At 39.9% G+C, this 22,460-nt stretch overlaps 1 protein-coding gene across 13 annotated transcripts in view; it reads right to left on the bottom strand.

Annotated features, from left to right (window-relative positions):
• LOC114307350 (phospholipid-transporting ATPase 2) overlaps positions 1-22,460 on the bottom strand; it is a 145,406-nt gene that overhangs the window by 59,489 nt on the left and 63,457 nt on the right. For all 13 annotated transcript variants that reach the window (XR_014335803.1, XR_014335805.1, XR_014335804.1 and 10 more), the window contains 4 exons: positions 12,777-12,931; positions 12,582-12,662; positions 12,326-12,446; positions 11,672-11,778 (listed from right to left, as the gene is read on the bottom strand). Coding sequence is in view for 9 of the 13 variants with exons in the window: in XM_082878891.1 (XP_082735017.1) it covers positions 11,672-11,778; positions 12,326-12,446; positions 12,582-12,662; positions 12,777-12,931 (464 nt within the window). In the remaining 4 variants the exon portion in view is untranslated. The remainder of the gene's footprint in view (positions 1-11,671; positions 11,779-12,325; positions 12,447-12,581; positions 12,663-12,776; positions 12,932-22,460) is intronic.

Raw genomic sequence — 22,460 nt, 5'->3', positions numbered from 1 at the left:
TAGGGAATTTTTAGGGTCGGGGAAACCCGATCCCCGTTAGAGGGCGGTGATAGGCTCCCCGTCGAGAATCAGGGCCAGGGACGGGGACATTTCTACCATCGGGGATCGGAGACGGGGAGTGTGATCCCCGGCCCCGGCCCAGGCCCAGCTTGTTGCCATTCCTACAAGGTTGGGAGGTTTGAACCATACATGCAATATTACCTGAACTAGCCAATGTAGCTATAGAGGATGAAGGGAAAGCAGTGCGAAGAGAATGGACAAGCTCAATAAGCTTGCTAATTTGAGTGGTGAGTGCATCGTGAGAATCAGCTTGGGAAGCCAACGTGCCAAAGGGAAAGGATGTCGACTGAGAGGATGGAGCATCCATAACTTGATTCACATGATTAGGTTTACCATACTTCTGCCAACACCAGGGTTCAAAATGACCCAAGGAACAACAATGAGTACACTTTCGATCACCACGCCACCACCATGAGAACCATGAAAAGAACGACCACCACAAGAACCACGTGAACTAGCATGAGAGCCACGGTGACTAGACTTGCCATGAAAACTGCCATAGGTAGGCCCATAGTCACCACCACTAGAGATCAATGTAGAAGAGGACAATGACTGAGAGGAGGAACCAAACGTGGAATAACCCTATCCTAAAGAACACAATAGTCAAGAGTAGGCATTAGCAGCTGAAGGTAAAGTCTCACTGGCAATAACTTGATCTTCGAAACCTCGTAAATCATAATCTAAACCCAAAAGTAAGGATGTCATCATAAACTCCTTCCTACTGGGCTTTATGCTCACTCTATGGGATTTTTGTGCAGGAAAAGATGTGGTGATCCCACCCAACTAGGGGCGTGAAAGTAAGTGTGTTGGGAGTACAATGCTCTCATTTGTTGTGCCTCTGTGTGTAAGCCAAGGGTTGTGTTTGTGTGGATTTGAATAACCGTTTTGTGTAACCAGGCTTAAGCCTTGGAAACTTGTAAACCCTTGGGAGTATTTATTTGTTTATTTACTTGTTGGATTAATGTATTATTGTATGAAGAACTATTGTATCATGTAATGTAATTTTGGAGATTTATATTTAGTTTTCCTTGAAATAGCCATGATTGTTGCATTATCATTTGGGCTAGAAATTTGGGGTGTTATAACTTGGTATCGAAGCTACTGGGTTTGAATATTTGGAGCTCGTGGGAAGTGGTTGTTTAACCACAATGGGTTCATTTAGCATGCTTAGGAAATATTATGCATTTTTTGACTATGTGATAACATGCTTATGTGACTAAATGGGTATGGAACTGGACTTTTGGGATGTTGTTTGCGCCTGTTAAATTCCTTGAGGTCTCATTAGAAGGGTACTTGATCAATACTCGTTCTATTAAGAATTCTTGGTTTTTCGTGGGACGGATTTCATCGTAAAAGAATAGTCCGTATGTGTTTACATGACTAAGTGCTTATGTGGAGTGAAATTGAATTGTGTATATGGTAAAGAAATATATGGAATTGTTGTAGTTGAACATGTTAGTCAAGTTACGAGCACATATGAGTTAATGTGCTAAATTCTTTCTCTTGTGTCCTTTATTAGGATGTCAGGAAAAGGTCAAGTCCGTGGTGGAAGAGGCGGGAGGCGGGAGGCGTGGTAGGGCTCGCCGAGGTGTGCATGAGGTACCGGTCCATAGGGTTCCGATGCAAGAAGAAGGGTTCGGTCAAGCTAATATGGCCGAGCAAGCAGGCCAAGCTAATGTGGCCGAGCAGGTGGGATAAGCGGGTCAAACCGCAATAGGGGCCCTAGCTCGAGAAATAGCAGGGGCTTTAAGAGAGTCTATGAACTTGTTGGGGTCAAGGGTGAGTTTCCTTACTAGAGAGCTCTTGCGGGCCAAACTGGATGAGTTCCATGGTGGCTCCGAGCCCAAGAAAGTGGATGAGTGGCTCGAACAAACTGTGAAGACATTTGAGATGTTTCACATCGAAGATAGTGAACTAAGAGTGACTCTAGCGAGTTACTACCTTAAGGGAGACACGGGTCAATGGTGGAAATATGCCAAGGGTAGAGTGGAGCCGACATGGGAAGCCTTTGCGTTTGCTTTCCAAGACAAGTACATACCTCCTATTGCCAGGGAGAGATTGAGGCAAGAGTTTAAAAACCTCAAACAACTCGACATGCCCGTGGCCAAGTTTGAGGTGGTCTTCTCTAGTTTGTCCAGATTTGCACCAGAGTTGGTGGCAACGGAAGAGCGTCATTGCATTGAATTTGAAAAGAAATTGAAAACAAAAATTACGTTCAAGCTTGTCGGAAATATGATTCGGGAATATGATTGTCTTGTGGAGACGGCAACACACGTAGAAATTTCCATACAAGCCGAGGAGAAGAGGCTTCGGAGTTTGAGGTCTAGGGGCCAAGAGTCTCAAGGAGACTATAGGCAAAACAAGAAGAGCAGGAACACCTATCCATCCCAGTCCCAACCACAGCAGTCTAGATCCACTTTTCCTTTGCCTAGTGCAGGTCCGGGAAAAAGTGCATCGAGTAGCTTCTCGTGTTTCAAGTGTGGCCAACCGGGTCACAAAGCCTTCTCATGCCCACAGAAGGGAGGAGGGCAGTTAATGTTACCACCACCTAACCGATCTCAAAGTCTGTCTCAGTCTCAGAATAAAGGTCAAGGGTTCAATTGTTATCAGTGTGGTCAACCGGGGCATATGAAGAGAATTTGCCCACAGTTGGGAGGCGCATCTGGCGCATCAGGGTCAAGGCAGACTCAGAGCCACCAGCAGGCTCAATCAGTCCAAGCTTCGCGAGTTAATCAGGGAGCCACTTCGGCTTAGTCAGTACAACAAGCCTATGCTCCGAGAGGGGACCAAGTTAATCAGGGGTGACAGGGGCGTGTGTATGCTGTTACCATGCCAGAGCAGTTGCCAGAATCCTCAGTTGTGAGAGGTATTTTTGTTGTGTGTAATTCTTTGGCTAATGTATTGATAGACACGGGTGCGTCTCATTCATTTATATCTACTGCATTTGCTTCTGCATTGGGGTTAGAGGTAGCACAGTTAGTGCCTCCACTCAGAGTAGAGTCACCTGTTGGGGGTACAGTTGATTTAGACCGAGGTTGTCGTGATTGTGAAATAGAAGTTGCCAGGCGTCGACTTCCGTTTGCTTTTGTGTTGCTAGATATATCGAGTTTTTATGTCATTTTAGGTATGGATTGGTTGTGTTCTTATCAAGCTGTGATTGATTGTTACCATCAGAGAGCTACGGTGTGCACTTCGGGTGGTGATCGTTTTTATTTTTTGGGGAACCAAGTTGATAGAGCCTTCTTGCCAGTTGTTGACCCTCGTAGTAGGAGCAAGCTTAGTGGCCTTCTTGCAACTCTCTTGGATAGTGAGAGTGACGGGGCTCGTGTTGAGTTACCAAGGGTAGTTTGTGAATACCTGGATGTCTTTCCAGAAAATCTTACTAATTTACCACCTCACCGGGAGATCGAGTTCTCCATTGAATTAGTGCCTGGCACGGCACCGATTTCTATGTCACCATATAGATTTGCACCCGCTGAATTGCATGAGTTGAAGATTCAACTCCAAAAGCTTTTAAATAAGGGCTTCATTTGTCCTAGTACATCACCTTGGGGAGCACCGGCTCTCTTTGCGAAGAAGAAGGGTGGATCGTTGCGGTTGTGTATTGATTACCGCAAGTTGAATAGAGTTACAGTTAAGAACAAGTATCCTCTGCCCAGAATAGATGATTTGTTTGACCAACTTAGAGGGTCTCGTTGCTTCTCAAAAATAGATTTGAGGTCGGGGTACCATCAGTTGAGAGTCCGGGAGGAAGACATTCAGAAAACGACCTTTCGTACTCGTTATGGCCATTATGAATTCCTTGTAATGCCTTTTGGGTTGACTAATGCACCGGCTTCCTTTATGGATTTGATGAATAGAATTTTTCGAGAATACTTGGACCGTTTTGCGGTCGTCTTTGTGGACGACATCTTGATTTATTCAACCTCTGAAGAGGAACACGAGACTCACTTGCGGGTAGTGCTGGGTTTACTTAGTGAGCACCAATTGTACGCCAAATTTGAAAAATATGAGTTTTGGTTAACGGAAGTGAAGTTTTTGGGGCATGTAGCGTCTAGAGAGGGAGTGACTGTGGACTCCTCAAAGATAGATGCCGTACAAGATTGGGAACAACCCAAGAATGTTTTTGAAATCCGGAGTTTCTTTGGTTTAGCGGGGTATTATCAACGTTTTGTAAGGGACTTCTCTAGACTAGTTGCACCTTTGACTAGGTTGACTAGAAAGGGTATCAAATTTGTGTGGAGTGAGGTTTGTGAAAAGTCATTCCAAGAGCTAAAGACTAGATTGACTACCGCACTGGTTTTGATAATTTCGGAAAGGGGTTTGAATTACACTGTCTATTGTGATGCGTCCGGGGATGGACTTGGTTGTGTCTTGATGCAAGAGGGAAAAGTTGTGGCATACGGATCACGACAATTGAAAACTCACGAGAAGAATTACCCCACTCTTGATTTAGAATTAGCGGCCGTGATTTTTGCCTTGAAAATTTGGAGGCATTACTTGTACAGTGAGAAATTTGAAGTTTTCTCCGATCACAAGAGTCTAAAGTATTTATTTTCTCAAAAAGACTTGAATTTACAACAACGGAGGTGGATGGAATTTATGGAGGATTATGACTTTGAGTTACACTATCATCCAGGGAAGGCCAATGTGGTGGCCGATGCTTTAAATCGAAAATCTGTGAGTAGTTTGGCAAGTGTGGCCATTCGGGAATGGGATATGCTAGATGTTATTGGCAAGTTTGATTTGCACTTGGGTGTGTCCGGAGAGAGTGCTACCTTGTTTACTTTGAATGCTCAACCTACCTTGGTTAGTAAGGTCATAGAGGCACAACGAGGAGACCGTTATGTGGAATCAATCCGTGTTAAGATTTCAAATGGAAAGGAAGAGAAAGGTTTGAATGTTCACTCGGATCTGAGTGTACGTTACCTAGACCATTTGTTTGTACCAGAACCTTGTAAAGAGGAAGTACTTCGGGAGTTCCATCACTCATGCCTTGCGGTACACCCGGAAGGCACTAAAATGTATCATGATCTTAGTCGTCAGTTTTGGTGGAGGGGTATGAAACGAGATGTCGCTTTATTTGTATCGAAATGCCTTACTTGTCAACAAGTGAAGGCCGAACACCAAAGACCAGTGGGTTTGTTACAACCCTTACCAATAGTTGAGTGGAAATGGGAGCGTGTTACCATGGATTTTGTAGTTGGGCTTCCTAGAACACAACGAGGCAATGATGTCGTTTGGGTGATTGTTGATAGGTTGACTAAGTCTACACATTTCATTCCGATGTGCACCAGCGACTCAGTTTAACACTTGGCAGAGTTGTACATTAGAGAGATAGTTCGACTTCATGGAGTCCCTATGACTATTGTGTTGGACAGGGATCCTCGTTTTACTGTCGATTATGGCAAAGCCTTCAAGAGGCGTTGGGAACTAAGTTGACTCTTAGCACTGCATATCATCCTCAAACCGATAGACAGTCGAAACATACCATTCAAATTTTGGAGGACATGCTTAGAGCTTATGTCCTTGATTTCAAGGGGCCTTAGGAAAGGCACTTGCCATTGATTGCGTTTGCTTACAACAATAGTTACCAAGCTAGTATTGGAATGGCACCATTTGAGGCCTTGTATGGCTGACCTTGTAGATCACCGGTTTGTTGGGCCGAAGTGGGTGATGCACCGTTACTGGGTTCTGAAATTGTAGAGAGACAACCGAGAAAGTTGTTCTCATTCGGAAGAGGTTAGCTACGGCCCAAAGCCGACAAAAGAGTTATGCCGATAAGAAGAGACGACCATTATCTTTTGAAGTTGGTAATCATGTGTTTCTAAAAATCTCACCAAGGCGGGATTTGATGAGATTTGGTAAGAGTGGTAAATTATCTCCAAGATTCATTAGGCCTTTCGAGATCTTAAAGCGAATTGGGGAAGTGGCATACCGGTTAGCTTTACCGCCACAACTTTCAGGAGTTCACAACGTATTTCATGTATCTATGCTTAGGAAGTATGAACCCGACCCTTCTCATGTTCTTGATTGGGTTGACTTGGAGGTAGATGAGGATGCCTCTCATGAAGAAAGACCGGTTCAAATATTAGATACCCGGGAGCTAGTGCTATGGGGCAAAACTATACCGTTGGTAAAGGTGTTGTGGAGACACCATGGGGTTGAAGAAGCGACGCGGGAACGGGAGGCAGAAGTCCGCTCCAAATATCCGGATTTGTTTGAAAATGCTTAAGTTGTTTTTTTTTTTGTAATATTCCTTAGTGTTGAGGAAAACGTATTTAAAGTTGTTAACCACATGTTGATATGTGCGTTGTTGTTTTAAGCATAAGGTTGTTGAGAGTTGCCATTACTTTTTAGGAAATTTCATGTTTATGCATATTTGGGAGGTTGTTGTTAATGAGATAACCATGGTAGAAATGGTGGAATTTGGTTGAGAGTTAGTATTGTGATTTGAAAATGAAATAGCGTGGCTTTGATCGCTAGAAACCCCTTTGTTTGGGTAGTTTGATTTGAAATTTTGGGGACGAAATTTTTTAAGGGGGAAAGGTTGTAGCGATCCCGGTTTTGATCCTTCTTTCATGTTTTGCCACTTCGACTGGGCCGGTTGGGGATCGAGCTGCCTGGTTAGCTCGCGGGGGTCCAAGGGGCAGCACTCCTTGGCGGGTTCAAGGGCAGCGCCCTGGTAGGGTCGAGGGGCAGCGCCCTCAAAGCAAAAATGCAAAATGCATTTGAAGTTGCTTGTCCGCTCGAGCAGCTGTTTATGCGCTCGAGCGAAGAATGTTTGGTTTCAGAAGTTTGATCTGTCTGCAAAAGTACTGGGTTAGTGTATTTGACGCTCAAGCGGGGCATTCCACGCTCGAGCAGACCATGTTATATCAGTTCATGAATCTGATATTTCATATCACTTTTTCAGTCCTCTCTCTCTCTAAAACTCTCCAGAATTCCAGATCGAGAGCTTCTCTCTCTAGAAGTCATCTTCTCTCTTTGATTTCTCCAAATCCATTGGGATTTAGACCTAAGTTCTTCACCAAAGTTGGTTATCATCTCGAGGGTTTCGTTGTATGCGGTGAAAATCAAGTTTCAACACCGTTGATTTTGGGGGTTTCATCTCATTTCTTTTTCAAAACTTGAGGTAGGAATTTTCTTAGAGTTATATATATATATTGGCAAGGTCTATATGATTTTCGAAATCATCTTTCAATAGCTTTGAAAATTGATTGTTGATTCAAGAAGTTAAGCAATTTTGAAAGTGGGTTTGTCTCTTGTTTTTTTAAAATGATCTTATGGGTTTTGATTTTCGTTGATTGAAGAAAATATGATTTTAGAAAGTTTTCTTTCAAAGGATTTGAATTGTATAGTTTTGGTGAGAAAACTTAGAATTTGAGGATTTTTTTAAAAGAGACTGAAAATCCATGAATGATATTGTTATATTTATTTTGTGTGTCAAAATAAATAGATGTTTGGAAAATTTCTTATTTATATTTATATAAATGATGAATTTCAGGGAATGTGAGAATTGTTGTTCATTTTGAAAATTATTGTTCAAAACGTTGAAATAGTCTTGAAATAACTAATTGTTGAGGATATTTGAGAAGAGAGAATTGTGTTATTCCTTGGATGATGAATTGGAATAAAAGTATTTATATTCATATTGTGAAATTAGCATATCAATTCATTTGATTACATTAAACTTTGAAAGTTAATTTGAAAACTTGCATTGAAAAAAGAATATTGAGAACCAAGTTTTCATGGAATGGTTTTGGGGTAAATACGTTGGTAAATCTTGATAGGTGGTGTAGATGATATTGAATAAGTTGGCCTGAGAGTCCGGGGTGAAAGACCGAAAACCAGCACAGATAGATGTCGAGCCTTCCGGTTAATACTGGTAAAAATGACAATTTGGTAGTACTTATATAGTCTACTTGCAGACACCGACCTAGGGATTACTAGAGTCGTATTTACCGCCCCTGAAATAAATTGTTAAGTTTTGAACAATTGAAATTGCATGATATCATTGAGCATGATGGTTTTCAAAAGATGAAAATATGATTTATCTTCAAAAAGGGCATAGCATGGCATGTGCATTTCATCTCTGAAGGCTTGTATAAAATGTATATAATTTGTTAAGAATTTCCTACTGGGCTTTATGCTCACCCTATGGGATTTTTGTGCAGGAAAAGATGTGGTGATCCCACTCAACTAGAGGCGTGAAAGTATGTGTGTTGGGAGTACAATGCCCTCATTTGCTGTGACTCTGTGTGTAAGCCAAGGGTTGTATTTGTGTGGGTTTGAATAACCGTTTTGTATAACCAGGCTCAAGCCTTGGAAACTTGTAAACCCTTGGGAGTATTTATTTGTTTATTTACTTGTTGTTGGATTAATGTATTGTTGTATGAAGAACTATTGTATCATGTAATGTAAGTTTGGAGATTTATATTCAGTTTTCCTTGAAAGAGCCATGATTGTTGCATTATCATTTGGATTAGAAATTTGGGGTGTTACATTAGGCCAAATCAGTAGTGAAGGATTTGTGTTACAATAATTGATCCCACAAGTTCTTAAGGCCACTATAATATTCAAGTAGAGGACTACGGTCAAACTGTCAAGTAGCAAAGATATGCTCATACAACTCATAAACACAAGAAACAGTACTTTGATTTGAAAAAGAATCAGTAAGGGAGTCCCAAATTTCCTTCGAGGTTTCACAAAATTCCACAAGAGTAGTAACATGGGGTTCCAAACTATGCCAAAGCCACCACATAACATCACTCGACCAATTATCATAGCCCTTATCATTATCAGATGGTGGAAGTTCAATAAGAAAACGTGACTTCTGGCCACGCAATAAAATCTTAATGCATGGGCCCAAACCAAATAATTTAGTCCATTTAATTTCTTAGTAGTAATAGACTTCGGTAACTAATCATCCTTAACCATTGAAGATTTTGCATCAGGTTTTGCCTCAGCCATGACAATGAGATAAACAACAACACCAGAAAAACAATAGATGGCAATAGAAAGCAAAGACCAATATCAACCAACATTCAAGCACAAAAATAAACCAAAGAAAATTTTCAAGTGAAGAAATTACCACTACTAGTAATCACCAAGCTGAATCACTAGAATCAACACACAGGTACAACACTGGAACAGAATCACCAGTGGCGTGCCAAACAGAGATGAACAAAATCACCAGAAAATCCAACAAAACATCAACAAAATAGCAAACCCAACTCAGAAACAACCCTCCATTGTAATTTTGGCTCCCATAGAATTCGTTGCAAGAAGAAGAAACTTTGGGTAATGGACTATATTGCAAATTGAAATATCATCACTAAAAACCTCGAAAAGTATTCAAAAATTGAAAACTCACATCAAATGGTTTCAAAAAATTTCACAAAAATCATTATCATCATCAGAGGGAGAAAACACCTTGGGAGCAAAGACTTGTCCGCACGGAATGTGATGTCATGTTGACATCATCGTATGGAGGATGACGTTAGCAAATCATTGTCACCTCAAAATAATCTCGAGAGTCTAATGGAACACTTGATAGGGTAGAATCGATGCTATGATACCAAGTTAGAATATAAAAATATGTAAAACTATAATTAGGGTTAGAAAGGAGATGAGAAGAAAAGAAGAATACGTTATATTGAATATATGTTTGTAGGTTCTTAAAATAAACCTAAAACCATCAGCAGATATTTATAGAACACACCACCTTACAATATAGTTATAGTACCCTCAATTTAACACAAAAATAACATATAATATATAACTATTCTAAGACAATAGACTAAAAGTATAAAAGGGTAAATTACACTGACACCCCTTGAGATTTATATTTATTACAGTTCTCCCCCTCACCTTTTGGAAATTACATCTCCTCCTGAGGTTTAAAGTTTCATTACAAATTCTCCCCCTCAGCAATTTAATTTTTTTAAATACCAATTTTGCCCTCACTAGGTAAATTACATTGACACCCCTCACATTTTAGAAATTACAATCCCTCCATAAGGATTAAAGTAGTATTACCAATTGCCTCCTCGGTTAGTATTAGTTGGAAAAAAAATTCATTGAAAAAAAATTTTGTTAGTAAAATTTTTAAATTTCTGTTTAAAAACCAACGTAAGCTCATTTTTTGAATTTACGTTTTTTTCTCAAATTTACAAAATGAGACAACCATTTATAAACCAAAAAAATTATCAAATAAGTTTTTATGGCAGTTTTTTAAATTTTTGTAAATATAAATTGAAAACTGAAAACGAAATGGTTATCAAACAGGTTTCAGATGGTAAAAATGTCGTAAAATTAACAAATAATTAAATAAGTTACCAACGTAAGAAATGACTTTATATATGGTTTGATTTTTATCATTTTTATATATGGTTAAGAAATAAAAAAAAATTAAAAAAAAATTATCATTTTTATATAATTTTTATCTTTCAAGTGGTTAGAAATAATTTTTTACAAATTAAATTGAAATAGCCATACGTATGTATATAACCTGCCCAAAAGTTAAAATGATAATTATTTTTTACCTTTAAATGATAATTATTTTTTAATTTTTATTTCTTAACCAAATTAATTTTTAATTTTTAAAAAAAAATTCTAAAAATCAAACCATACATAGCCTAAGAATCTTTTGATAAGTCATTTCTTACATTAGTAACTTATTTAATTATTTGTTAATTTTATGACATTTTTGCCATTTGAGACTTGTTTGGTAACCATTTCGTTTTCAGTTTTCAATTTATATTTACAAAAATTTAAAAAACTGTCATAAAAACTTGTTTGATAATTTTTTTGGTTTATAAATGGTTGTCTTAGTTTGTAAATTTGAGGAAAAAAAAACGTAAATTCAAAAAATGAGTTTACGTTGGTTTTTAAACAAAAATTTAAAAATTTTACTAACAAAATTTTTTCCAATTAATTTTTTTTTTTTCAATGAATTTTTTTTCCAACTAATACTAACCGAGGGGGCAATTGGTGCTGCTACTTTAACCCTAGGGAGGGGATTGCAATTTTCAAAATGTGAGGGATGTCAATGTAATTTACCCAATGAGGCCAAAATTGGTATTTAGAAAAATTAAATTGCTGAGGGGGGAATCTGTAATGAAACTTTAAACCTCAGCGGAGGAGATGTAATTTCCAAAAGGTGAGGGGGGAAACTATAATAAATATAAACCTCAGGGGGTGTCAATGTAATTTACCCAATATAAAAATATGACTCGTTTTTGCCGAGTCCACATACCATTAAATTTGAGATTTGATGAGTGCGATGACCTCTAGATACGCAACCGCACCCGCACCCGCCACCCGTACCCGAGTCCATGTAACATAGGTATGGTTGTTTTTTTCATTCTTTATTTTTATTTTTTTTTATTAAAGAAAGCAAGCTGGAGGAGCCCAGTGCTTAATATGTTGTAATTTAGAACTATATCCGCTTCATGAACCAGTCCAAAATTTAATTAAACACCCTTGCCTAAATGTATTTAACATTGGAAAGTGCCTACAGCCCTCAGCCAAAAGGAGGGAGGGGAAGAGGGTGTGGAGTAGTTATGTAATTTATAGATGCAATCTTATAGTGGTGCCAAATCCATACCTTGGGTTCTGCATTTGTTATTCTCATTGTAAGCAAGACTCTCTCTAAACTTCTACATACTTCATCTTCAGTTTTGCCATTAATTAACAGAAGCTGGCCTTTAGGTTCTGTAAACAAGTCAGAAATTTATAAAAAAAATAAAAATAAAAATGTTAATGGTGTGTAATATACTTGATGAGACACAAAATCCGCAAGACTTTTCTTATTTTTGGCACATTCCATTCCATTATCTTCGAAGCAACATTCTTATTATAGTAATATCACTGTTGAATTTATATGCAAAATTATGTTGAACAGGAGAAACACATAATTGTCTTGACTCCTGATGACTGATATGCAAACTAAACTTTTTGCAGATGCCATTCAGGGTACACCACTTTGAGCTCTTGTCAGTCAACAAGTCCACATATGTTTACCAAACTCAAATTCAAACAAAAATTTTGATTTAGAAAATTTCTGAACTAGGAGAAACTTTTTATTATAAGAGTTTCTCACTGATCACAATTCCCTCAATATAAAATCAGAACTAAAAGAAACTTCAGTTTCTCTCATTAACATGGATATATTTGTGTCAAAAGTAAGAATTATTGATCTCTTTTCAGTATGTGTAATAAATATAGCACAAGGAGTAGAGAAAAAAAACGATCCATCTACCTGGATATACAAAATTGCATGAAAGAGCAATTTGTACAGCAGTATTCTGCTGGTCTCCAGTTAACATCCAAAAGTTTATTCCAGCTTTCCTGAGTGTCTGAATTGTTTCTGGAACACCATCCTGGAAAGTTATACAAAAGGAAAACAAATTTAGTCCAAGAATCTAAAAGCTATGGTAGATACATCAAGGATATCTGAGGACACACCGAAGAACTTAATTAAGGTCAAAATAAGTGTCCCAACAAAAAATACTTACCTGTAGGCGATCCTCTATGGCAGCAACGCCAAGGATTTCAAAGTTATGCTCTAATCTTTGGCAGACCTCAGCTACTTTCCACTGCAAATAGTAGATTGACAAAACGAAGTACGTCATCTACCAACTTCCACAAGAGCAGACACACTCTCAAAGAAGATGGAAAAGATACAAACTTTATTAAGATGTGCAGCTCACCTCCCTATCCACCAATGAGCTATTAGCATCTTTAAAAAGCAAAGACCATTCTCGATATTCATCTTCCTCTATTTCATGCCAAGCCAGGCATAACGTCCGCAGTCCCAGTTGAGAATATTGTTCTACAGCATCAGCAAAAGTCCTTGTTTGTTTTCCTGAAAAGTTTGCAGTTAGACAATAATCAAGCAACTGAAATGTAGCAATGAGTGCAAATACAATAATTACCAAAATTAAAGCTGATAACATATCTGTAGACTCTTCACACTACTCAAAAAAAGAACATTTTGCATAGACAAATTCACAAGATGAGGAGCAAATGCAATCATAATCATTACAACAAAAATAGTTCGAAACTATAAGGTACCCTTCCACAGTTTTAGTCCTTGTATTAAAAGACTAATGATAAAAAAGCAACGCCATCCAAGTATGCGCTCAAAGTAGGTAGTTTATCAAGTTGTTCGTGGAACGTCATTCAAGAATGGTCAAGAGATATGAGACATGTTGGCAAACAATGTGTTCAAGTTCATTCTTGCTTGATGAAATTATCTTATTTAAGGAAATTTCGAGCAGCAGTAATGAAAACAGGAACTAATAAGCTAGAAAAACAACCAAAGGCCATCTACAAGATAATATATGCCTCAGATAATGACAAGTGATGCCAAACGTAGCTTTTCCTAACATGAATTTTATTTTATTTTCCTTTGTGGACAAAGTAAAACTTCATAAAAGGTGCCAGACGAAGCACAAACAATTCAAAAGTAGAGTGTGCGGGACCTATAGAGAAGCTAAGCTCCTCCAAATAGACTCAAAGACACGTAAAAAGTTCCTAGTACAACAGTACATAGCCACTACATCTGGTAGTAAACAGCTGCCAGGAGACAAAAAAAAGGAGTATAGATGAATGCATTGCAACTTTCACGAAGATTAATTTCTTACAAGTAAAATGATGCTCATTATGGTAGTGAAGTTTATCAAATTGAACAAGAATAAATAGATCCCAAAAAAGCAACTTACACCACTATTCATCTTGTATACACAATAACTAAATCAACTCCTATTTGATCTATCTTATATTTTTCAACAATTTTAGACAAAAACACTCTAAAAGTTCTTAAGTGCTTGTTTTCCTTTGAACACACTCCAACTCCCAATTAGAATTCCCTTTCCCCTTCTGAACTTCCCCTGGTATGGTAACCCCTCGCTGCCCTCTCTTGCCATTACCAACACACTAGCCATAGATGCCAGGGACTTAGACAACCATGGTCCACCCCCAATGCAGAGGCAGGACATAGCAGAGCTTTACTTGCTGAACATTGTGTCAAGAGCACGTATGCCAGGGACTACAACTGAAAATTTGCAGGCAACAAGAATAGAGTTCTTACTTGGAAAATATGCACTCTGGTTTAGTTAGTATGGACATCACCATATCTTGGAACCACAAGTAATACAAGTTTCATAACCCCAAAGGAAACAGGTGGCATCTTACTTCACCAGCCTAATAAGCCAAGTGATATCAGGATGGATTCTCAGTTTCATTGTTGCCAAGCAAAAGAAAAAGTTGGCATCAAGCTTTTAAATTTGCAAAAAGGTTCATGCCTGTTACACTCTTGCTTGAATGTGGATGAGTCTGACATAGAGCTCACAATGAATAATAATATAATATATAATTAAAAAAAAAAAGAAAATAGGAATATACATCAGGTATGATGCCCCCTCTCAAAGTCAAAACATATTTTCCAATTATTTTTAAATAGACTTCAACGTGGGGTCAATTATGATGGACATGAAAATAATGAAATGTCAATGGCAGCGCGTTCTAAAGGAGAAGATTGGGGGCGGGGTTGAATATAGCAAAGAGGTAAAGTCTTCTAAGGGGTATGAGCAGTCTCATTTTGAAGAAAATATAGTACCAAAGAAGCAGATCAGAGCCTCTTTTTATTTTAATTGATGATATCAGAACGCAGTACAGGAAAATAATCCAGATGGTGTGGTTATTGGAAAAGCAGGTGGAGATAATAGAAGTCGATGACAGAAGAATAGGCTCCTTTATGGAAATGCAGTGCTATAAAGGCATATCAAGGAATGGGGGTGAATGTTTTCGGGTATTTGTATTATTAAATTATATTTATATGTTTTCTTTTCTTGTATTCCTTCTTTCATTTTGCTTGATTGTATAAGAGGTGTGGCAATGGGTAGGGTATGGGTCGGGGGGTCCCCACCCCACCCCCACCCCCATTTCAGCCGGCGCCGCTTGCCCCCACCCCCGACCCAACCCTCATGAAACTCTCCCCTACCCCCGACTCTACCCCATCCACAACACAATCCAAAATTTAACAATAATATTAAAATTTAATAATCTAAAAAATGCGATTTATAATCAAAAAAATATATTATATATTGTAAATATATTAAAATTATATTATGTATATAACAAAAAAGAAACTCAATAATACATTTTATAGATTATATATGTATATATATTCTATAAAAATTCAACAATATATTATACACATATTACATATATATGTAATAATATTATTTATTTATAACATTATTTGTAGGTCGGGTAGGGTTTGGGTAAAAAAAATACTCCTCCCCCGCCCCCGACCTGAACCCATTTTCAAAAGTTTTTTTCCAAATCCGACCCTACCCTATTCAACCACTCCTGAACCCATCCCACTTGGGTTGGGGAGAGTCGGGGACCCAGCGAATCGGGGTATTTTTGTAAGTTTTCTGAATGAAACTCTATATTCACTTGTGTAATAATACAAAAAATGCATATGATTATATAGTAAACATACTCCAAGACTAACGGAAACACTGCCATATACACCTAAAATACTGCCATATATATAAACCTAACCTAAAGGAAACACTACCTATACAATCTCTCAGAAAAGGAAACACTGCCTAACCTAATATTCTTACACCCCCGCTCAAACTCAAGGTGTTGTCGCAAAAAACACTAAGAGTTTGCCAAGAAGAAACTAAAATTGAGCAATGGTTTGAGTCTTGGTAAAAAAGTCTGTAAGCTGTAGAGCCGAAGAGACGAAAGGAAGCGACATAGAGCCGGACTGTAGATGCTGACAGACAAAATGACAATCAATTTCAATGTGCTTAGTCCACTCATGGAAGACAATGTTATGGGCAATCTAAATGGCACTACGGTTGTCACAGTAGAGGGAGGTCGGAGAAGTCTGAGGTACACCCAAATCAGATAAGAGACAACGAAGCCAAATAATCTCAGCAATAGCATGGGCCATAACACGATACTCAGCTTCGACAATAGAGCGAGCAACAATAGTTTGTTTCTTACTTTTCTAAGAGATCAAGGAATCGCCAAGAAACATACAGAAACCAGACGTAGACTTGCGATCAGTAACATCACCAGCCCAGTCATAATCAACATAGGCCACCAAATCCAGAGAGGAAGTAGAGGACAATAGTAAATCCTGAAATATAATACCTCGGAGATAGCGAAGAATTCGAACCAAGGCATCCCAATGGGTGGAGCGAGGAATAGAAACAAACTGGCTAACTACATGAACAACATAGGCAAGATCAGGACAAATAACCGTCAGATAGACTAAGAAACCCACAAGCTCGCAATATAAAGTGGGATCATCTAGAAGAACACTATCAATAGAGTTGAGCTTTATATTAAGCTCAGTAGGTGTATCAGAAACCTTAGTATCAGTAAGACCAACACGGTGAATGACCTCATTAGCATACTTAGCCTGAGACAGAAAATAGCCCTTTGGAGAAGAAGCAACCTCAATACCAAGAAAATACCGCAATGGACCCAGATCCTTCATCTCGAAGGTGCGGAAGAGATGCTGTTTGACCTCAAAGATAGCAGAAGAGCCAGAGCCAATAATGATTATATCATCCACATATAGTAAGAAAGCAATAAAACCAGTCCAGGTATGTGTCAAAAACAAAGCAGAGTCAGAAGCAGAAGGATGAAATCCAAGCTCAGTAACAACAGTCTGAAAGCGATCATACCAAGCACAAGGAGATTGCTTCAAACCATACAGAACACGCCGAAGACGACAAACCTGCCCATAAAAGTGGGGAAGGCCAGGGAGTGGACGCATGTAGACCTCCTCAATGAGATGACCATTAAGAAAAGCATTCTTAACGTCTATCTGATAGAGCAGCTAATGTCGAATAGCGGCAACAGAAATCAAGGTACAGACAGTAGTCATCTTGGCAACAAGGGCCAAGGTCTCCTCATAATTAATACCATACTCCTCCGAGAAACCTTTGGCAACCAAGCGAGCTTTGTATCGCTCGAGAGAACCATCAGAATGAGTCTTGACTTTATAGACCCATTTGCAACTAACCAGATTCTTGCCAGCAGGCAACAGGACCAACGCCCAAATGTTAGTCTTCTACAAGGCAAACAACTCATCCTCCATAGCTCAAACCCTATTGGGATCTTGACAGGCCTCCTTGTAAAATTAAGGTTTTGAAAAAGAATGAATAGTAGAAAAAAAAAAAAAAAGTGCGATAGGAAGCAAAAGAACATGTATTAGACCAACCCAACCTGTTTGGAGGACGACGCGCTTGAGTAGGATATCAGTGTACAGCAAGATCAAAGTCATCAGAAGCAAGAGGATCAGCAGTATGGGCAAAGACAATTGGTGGAAGAAGAGTCTAGCAACGAGACTAAACTAACAACGGAGGAGGAGGAGAAAGAGGAGTAGGCTGGGGAGAGGGAGAAGGAAAAGAAAAGGGAGCAGATTCATGGGGTTCAGTGGAGAAAGACTCAGCAGGAGGGGTGGTAGAAGGAGAAGAGGGAACAAGTTCAGGGGGAACAATAGAGATGAACTCATCAGGAGTGACCTCAAAAGGAGATGGATCAATACGAACCAAATCCTCTTTGGAAACTGGAGCAGTGATAGGAGGAAGCTGACACTAAGGCAGACGTTCAAGAAAAGAAACATGACGGGAGACATAAAGACGACGGGAAACAAGGTCATAACATCGATAGCCTTTCTGAGTAGGAATATAGCCTAAAAAGACACAGAGGACAAACCGGGCACTAAGTTTGGTCTGGTTCTTATGGGGAAGAAAGACAAAACAGGCAGATCCAAACACACGAATGAAGGGGTAATTAGGAATTTGGGAGAACAAAACCTCATAAGGAGACCGACCAGAAAAAAGGGGAGTAGGCATGCGGTTGAGAAGAAAAGTAGCAGTAAGAACTGCCTCCCCCCAAACGGAGCCGGAACTGAGGTAGAGAGAATAAGAGACCTAGCTGTCTCAAGGAGATGACGGTGTTTACGCTCGGCTCGACCATTTTGGGCATGTGTATCTACACAGGAAGTTTGGTGAATGGTACCCAAATTGGCCAAATACTCACAAAACTCATTTTTAAACTATTCCCCACATAAGTCAAACCGTAACACTTTAATTGTAGACCCAAACTGAGTAGTGATCATAGACTGAAAGGTACGATATATCTGATAGAAATCGGACTTATGAGTCATAAGATAAACCCAAATATAACGGGTGCAGTCGTCAACAAATGACACATAGTATGTAGAACCCTCTTTGGTGAGAACAGGAGAAGAGCCTCAAACATCAGTATGAATTAAAGAAACGGTATATCAGATATAGAAGTGCTTTTATGAAAAGGTAAGGCTGTCATTTTGGCAAGTTTACACCCCCGACATGCAGTAAGTTCACTGGGAGAAACTTTACCCAATACCTGATTGAGCTAAAGACTGTAAGCAGTCAGCAGCCAAATGTCCTAATCTATAATGCCACAAGTAGAAAGGACTGGACAAAGAATCTAATTGAAAAGAGGAAAAGGCAGTCTGAGAGGTTGTCATAGGCAGATGCAAGCTCTCCACTACATAGAGGTCTCCAACTCTACGGCCAGTTCTAATTTGCTGCTTGAACATCCGATCCTGCACAAAACAAATAGAAGAAAAGATAATATCAAAATCGGAGGCATCAAGCTGACTAATAGATAATAAACTGACAGATAACTGAGGAACATAAAGGACAGACGGAATAGAGACAACAGACATAGCAAACGGTAAGACAGACCCAACAAATATAACTGACATACCAGACCCATTAGCAGCATTAACAGTAATATGAAAGGGAGAGGGTGCACAATTTTGAAGTAAGAAGAGATAGGGAGTCATATGATGAGAGGCACCAGAGTCAAAAATCTAGACAGACGAAGAGATACTGAAAGAAGAACCAAGCAAACATGAATGAAGAGAGAAAACAACTGAAGCAGACGGGAAAGGCTGAGAGGTAGACAAAATATGTTGAAGCTGACTAATCTGAGTATTCAAGGAAGCTAAGTCAGGATCAGGAGCTGGAGCTAGAGCAGATGCAGTAGAACCAGCGGGAGGCTGGTGCAGAACTGGATCGGAAATTGCTGAGAAGATGAGGCAGACACAGGTAAAGCAGACAGACATCCCTTTTTTGGGACAATGCTACTTCCAATGGCCCCTCTGATGGCAGAAGGCACACTCATCTAATGCTAATGGCCCTTTCTTGGGCTTTGCTAGAGACTGAAGTTGATGGTTATGCGTTATTATGAGTGTATTCGTAAACAAGAACAATGAACACACTCACAATATTGGAAGTCAAATGGGTCCAACCAAAACCAAAGATACAAACTTTAGTCAAAACGTAATAAAGGAGAAACTCCAGAACAGGGTCAAATGTAATAAGAGAGATACTTCAGAACAAGTTAAAGGACCAAATAAAGAGATCACCTAAACAAAGAGATCACCGACTGAAGTCGAGAGAACCAGAAGGAGAGAGACAGACTGAGCTGTGAGGAGACGAATCACTCCTACCACGTCGAACAGATGGGTCGAACCACATCAGAGGTCGAGAGAAGAAATAGATCCAGACGAACCAGAATCAGACAGCTTAGATTGAGGCCAACAAACTAGGAGAGAGATAACTGCTTCGATCGAAACCAAGGAACCAGAATCAAAGACTAAAGGCTTCAATCGAACATAAACGACGACCCACGATGAGTGTCAAGTTGAGTTTCTGAACCAAAGAGAGACGGCGGCCTTTTGCGATCAAGCCTAGAATAGAGAGTCGCGACTTCAGCCTAACCACCGAGGGAACATCGAACAACCTAGGGTTTTGGCTCTGATACCATGTAAGTTTTCTGAATGAAACTGTATATTCACTTGTGTAATAATACAAAAAATACATCTAATTAAACAAAAAAAAAAAAAAAAAAAAAAAAAACAACAAAACAGACGAAGCGGACTGCAGACCAAACTCATTTTATTCATCTCGGGGCTCACCCCGATCACCATTTTACATTCAAAAAAAAAAAAAAAAAAAAAAAAAAACAAAACAAAAAAAAAAAAAACAAACAACAACAAAAAAAAAAAAAAAAAAAAAAAAAAAAAAAAACACAACAAAACAAACCACACCCACAGCGGGATTTTTTCTTCTCTACTCTACTGCAGGTCTCTTCTTCTTGCTTTTCTCTTGGGTGTCCCTTCCCGGTGTTGCCTCCGTGTTTCCCACTCCACTGGGCATGATCACTACTCCCTGCTCCTCCACTGCAGCATATGGCGGCCCTCCAAATCGGAACATCACGGTGGCCTTCCGCTTCAGCTCCTTGTTTTCAGCCCTTAGCACGCTTATCTCTGCTCGCGCATCCTTATACATGCGTTGGAGCAGAGCCAGTTGGGCGTTTAATTGCTGCACCTCATTTGTCCTACTCTGCAGCCGGTGCGACAGGTTTGTGACCGCCGTCATGGACTCCACACATGCCTTCAAAGTATACTGATTAGCCTCCACATCCGTTTGCACTGCCATTTTTTGCTCCACCGACTGCATCGGAAAGTTCAACGGAGCAAACCCAGTGGTGTTTGGTTGAGGTTCACGGGACACCGCACCCGTTATCTCTCTTGTTGACTCGTTGAGGTCGGGAAAGAGAGTCAGCAGACCACGGGACGACGAAGCCATTTTCTCTCGCAACAGAGTGTTACAGACTCTCTCTCTCAGCACAACAGTGTTCCAGCCTCTCTCTCTCAGCACAACGAAGAGTTTTACAGAGGATTTCGCAGGTTTCTTGCTTCTGCCTCGGCCTCAGGCTCTGTCTTGGTTAAATAGCCGAGGCAGCCACGCGCATCGCGCGCCTCTTGACGCCAGACAAACGGGCACGCCAGCCAAGGCACTCACGTGGCACGCCAACCAAGGCACTCACGTGCCTCGCCATCATATCTGGCACGCCTTTTGATGCATCGGGCACGCCTTTTTATGGCACGCCTTTTGACAGATTGGGCACACCTTTTGAGGGCACGACTTTTGAGGGCTCGATATCTACATCCATGTATATTTTTTTTTGGGCAGCCTATATACACACTCATAGAGTGTCTTCTACACCGGTCAGCTTTATCCATCCCTTTGTTTCAACCTCAAATAGGTTTCTATCTTCACACCTATTTGAGTTTGAGGGGGGGTTATACACAGTATCATGTATAAGTCGCTCATGGCGCACTCCCTAAGTCGCCCCCTTGGTGCACCACCACAACCTCTGCTACAACGGTCCGACATGACCCCATAAACTGTCTTCTACATCGGTCTGACACGACCACACAGTGTCCTGCTACATCGGTCCGACATAACCTCGTAAACTGTCCTGCTACATCGGTCCGACATGACCCTGTAAACTGTCTTTTACAACGGTCCGACATGACCCCATAAACTGTCCCGACATTGATTCCGGTCAGCTTCTACAACGGTCCGACATGACCCCGTAAACTGTCCCGACATTGATTCCGGTCAGCTTCTACAACGGTCCGACATGACCTCATAAACTGTCTTCTACAACGGTCTGACACGACCACACAGTGTCTGCTACATCGGTCCAGCATGACCTCATAAACTGTCCTGCTACATCGGTCCGACATGACCCCGTAAACTGTCCTGCTACACCGGTCCGACATGACCCCATAAACTGTCTTCTACATCGGTCTGACACAACCACACAGTGTCTGCTACAACGGTCCGACATGACCCCGTAAACTGTCTTCTACAACGGTCCGACATGACCCCGTAAACTGTCTGCTACAACGGTCTGACACGACCATACCGTGTCTCCTATCCTGTTTTATTTTATTTATCAGTTTATTTTTCTGTTTTGTAACTCTCTCCAAACTCAAGTTGGTTTGTGTCTAACCTCCTTGAGTTTGAGGGGGGCTGTTAAACCCACTAAAACCTACCACTACCACTACACACCTCCACTACTCCTCACCCACTCCACCTACCACCTCCACTTTACCTACTACCACCACCCACTCTACACCTACTACTCCCAAAACCTCTCTATATATAGGACTTGTAATATACAGATACAAATATCAATATACATACAATCTTGTAATAAATCAATCAATAATATATATCAATTTATTTTACAGTAAACATAACCCCAAGACTAAAGGAAACACTGCCATATATTTACATCTAAAACACTGCCATATATATAAACCTAACCTAAAGGAAACACTGCCATATATATACACTTAAAACACTGCCATATATATACACCTACACAATCTCTCAGAAAAGGAAACACTACCTAACCTAATATTCTCACAATTTTGCCATCCCTACGTTGTCTAATACAACTGTTCTTTGTTGCTAATCAAAAAATATTATATTTAAAAAATAAAT

Source organism: Camellia sinensis, chromosome 7 (genome assembly GCF_055761805.1).
Source record: "Camellia sinensis isolate YWXY chromosome 7, ASM5576180v1, whole genome shotgun sequence".
Lineage (NCBI taxonomy): Eukaryota > Viridiplantae > Streptophyta > Magnoliopsida > Ericales > Theaceae > Camellia > Camellia sinensis.
Note: the sequence above shows the minus strand (reverse complement) of the source record. Positions and strands in the feature narration are given on the sequence as shown.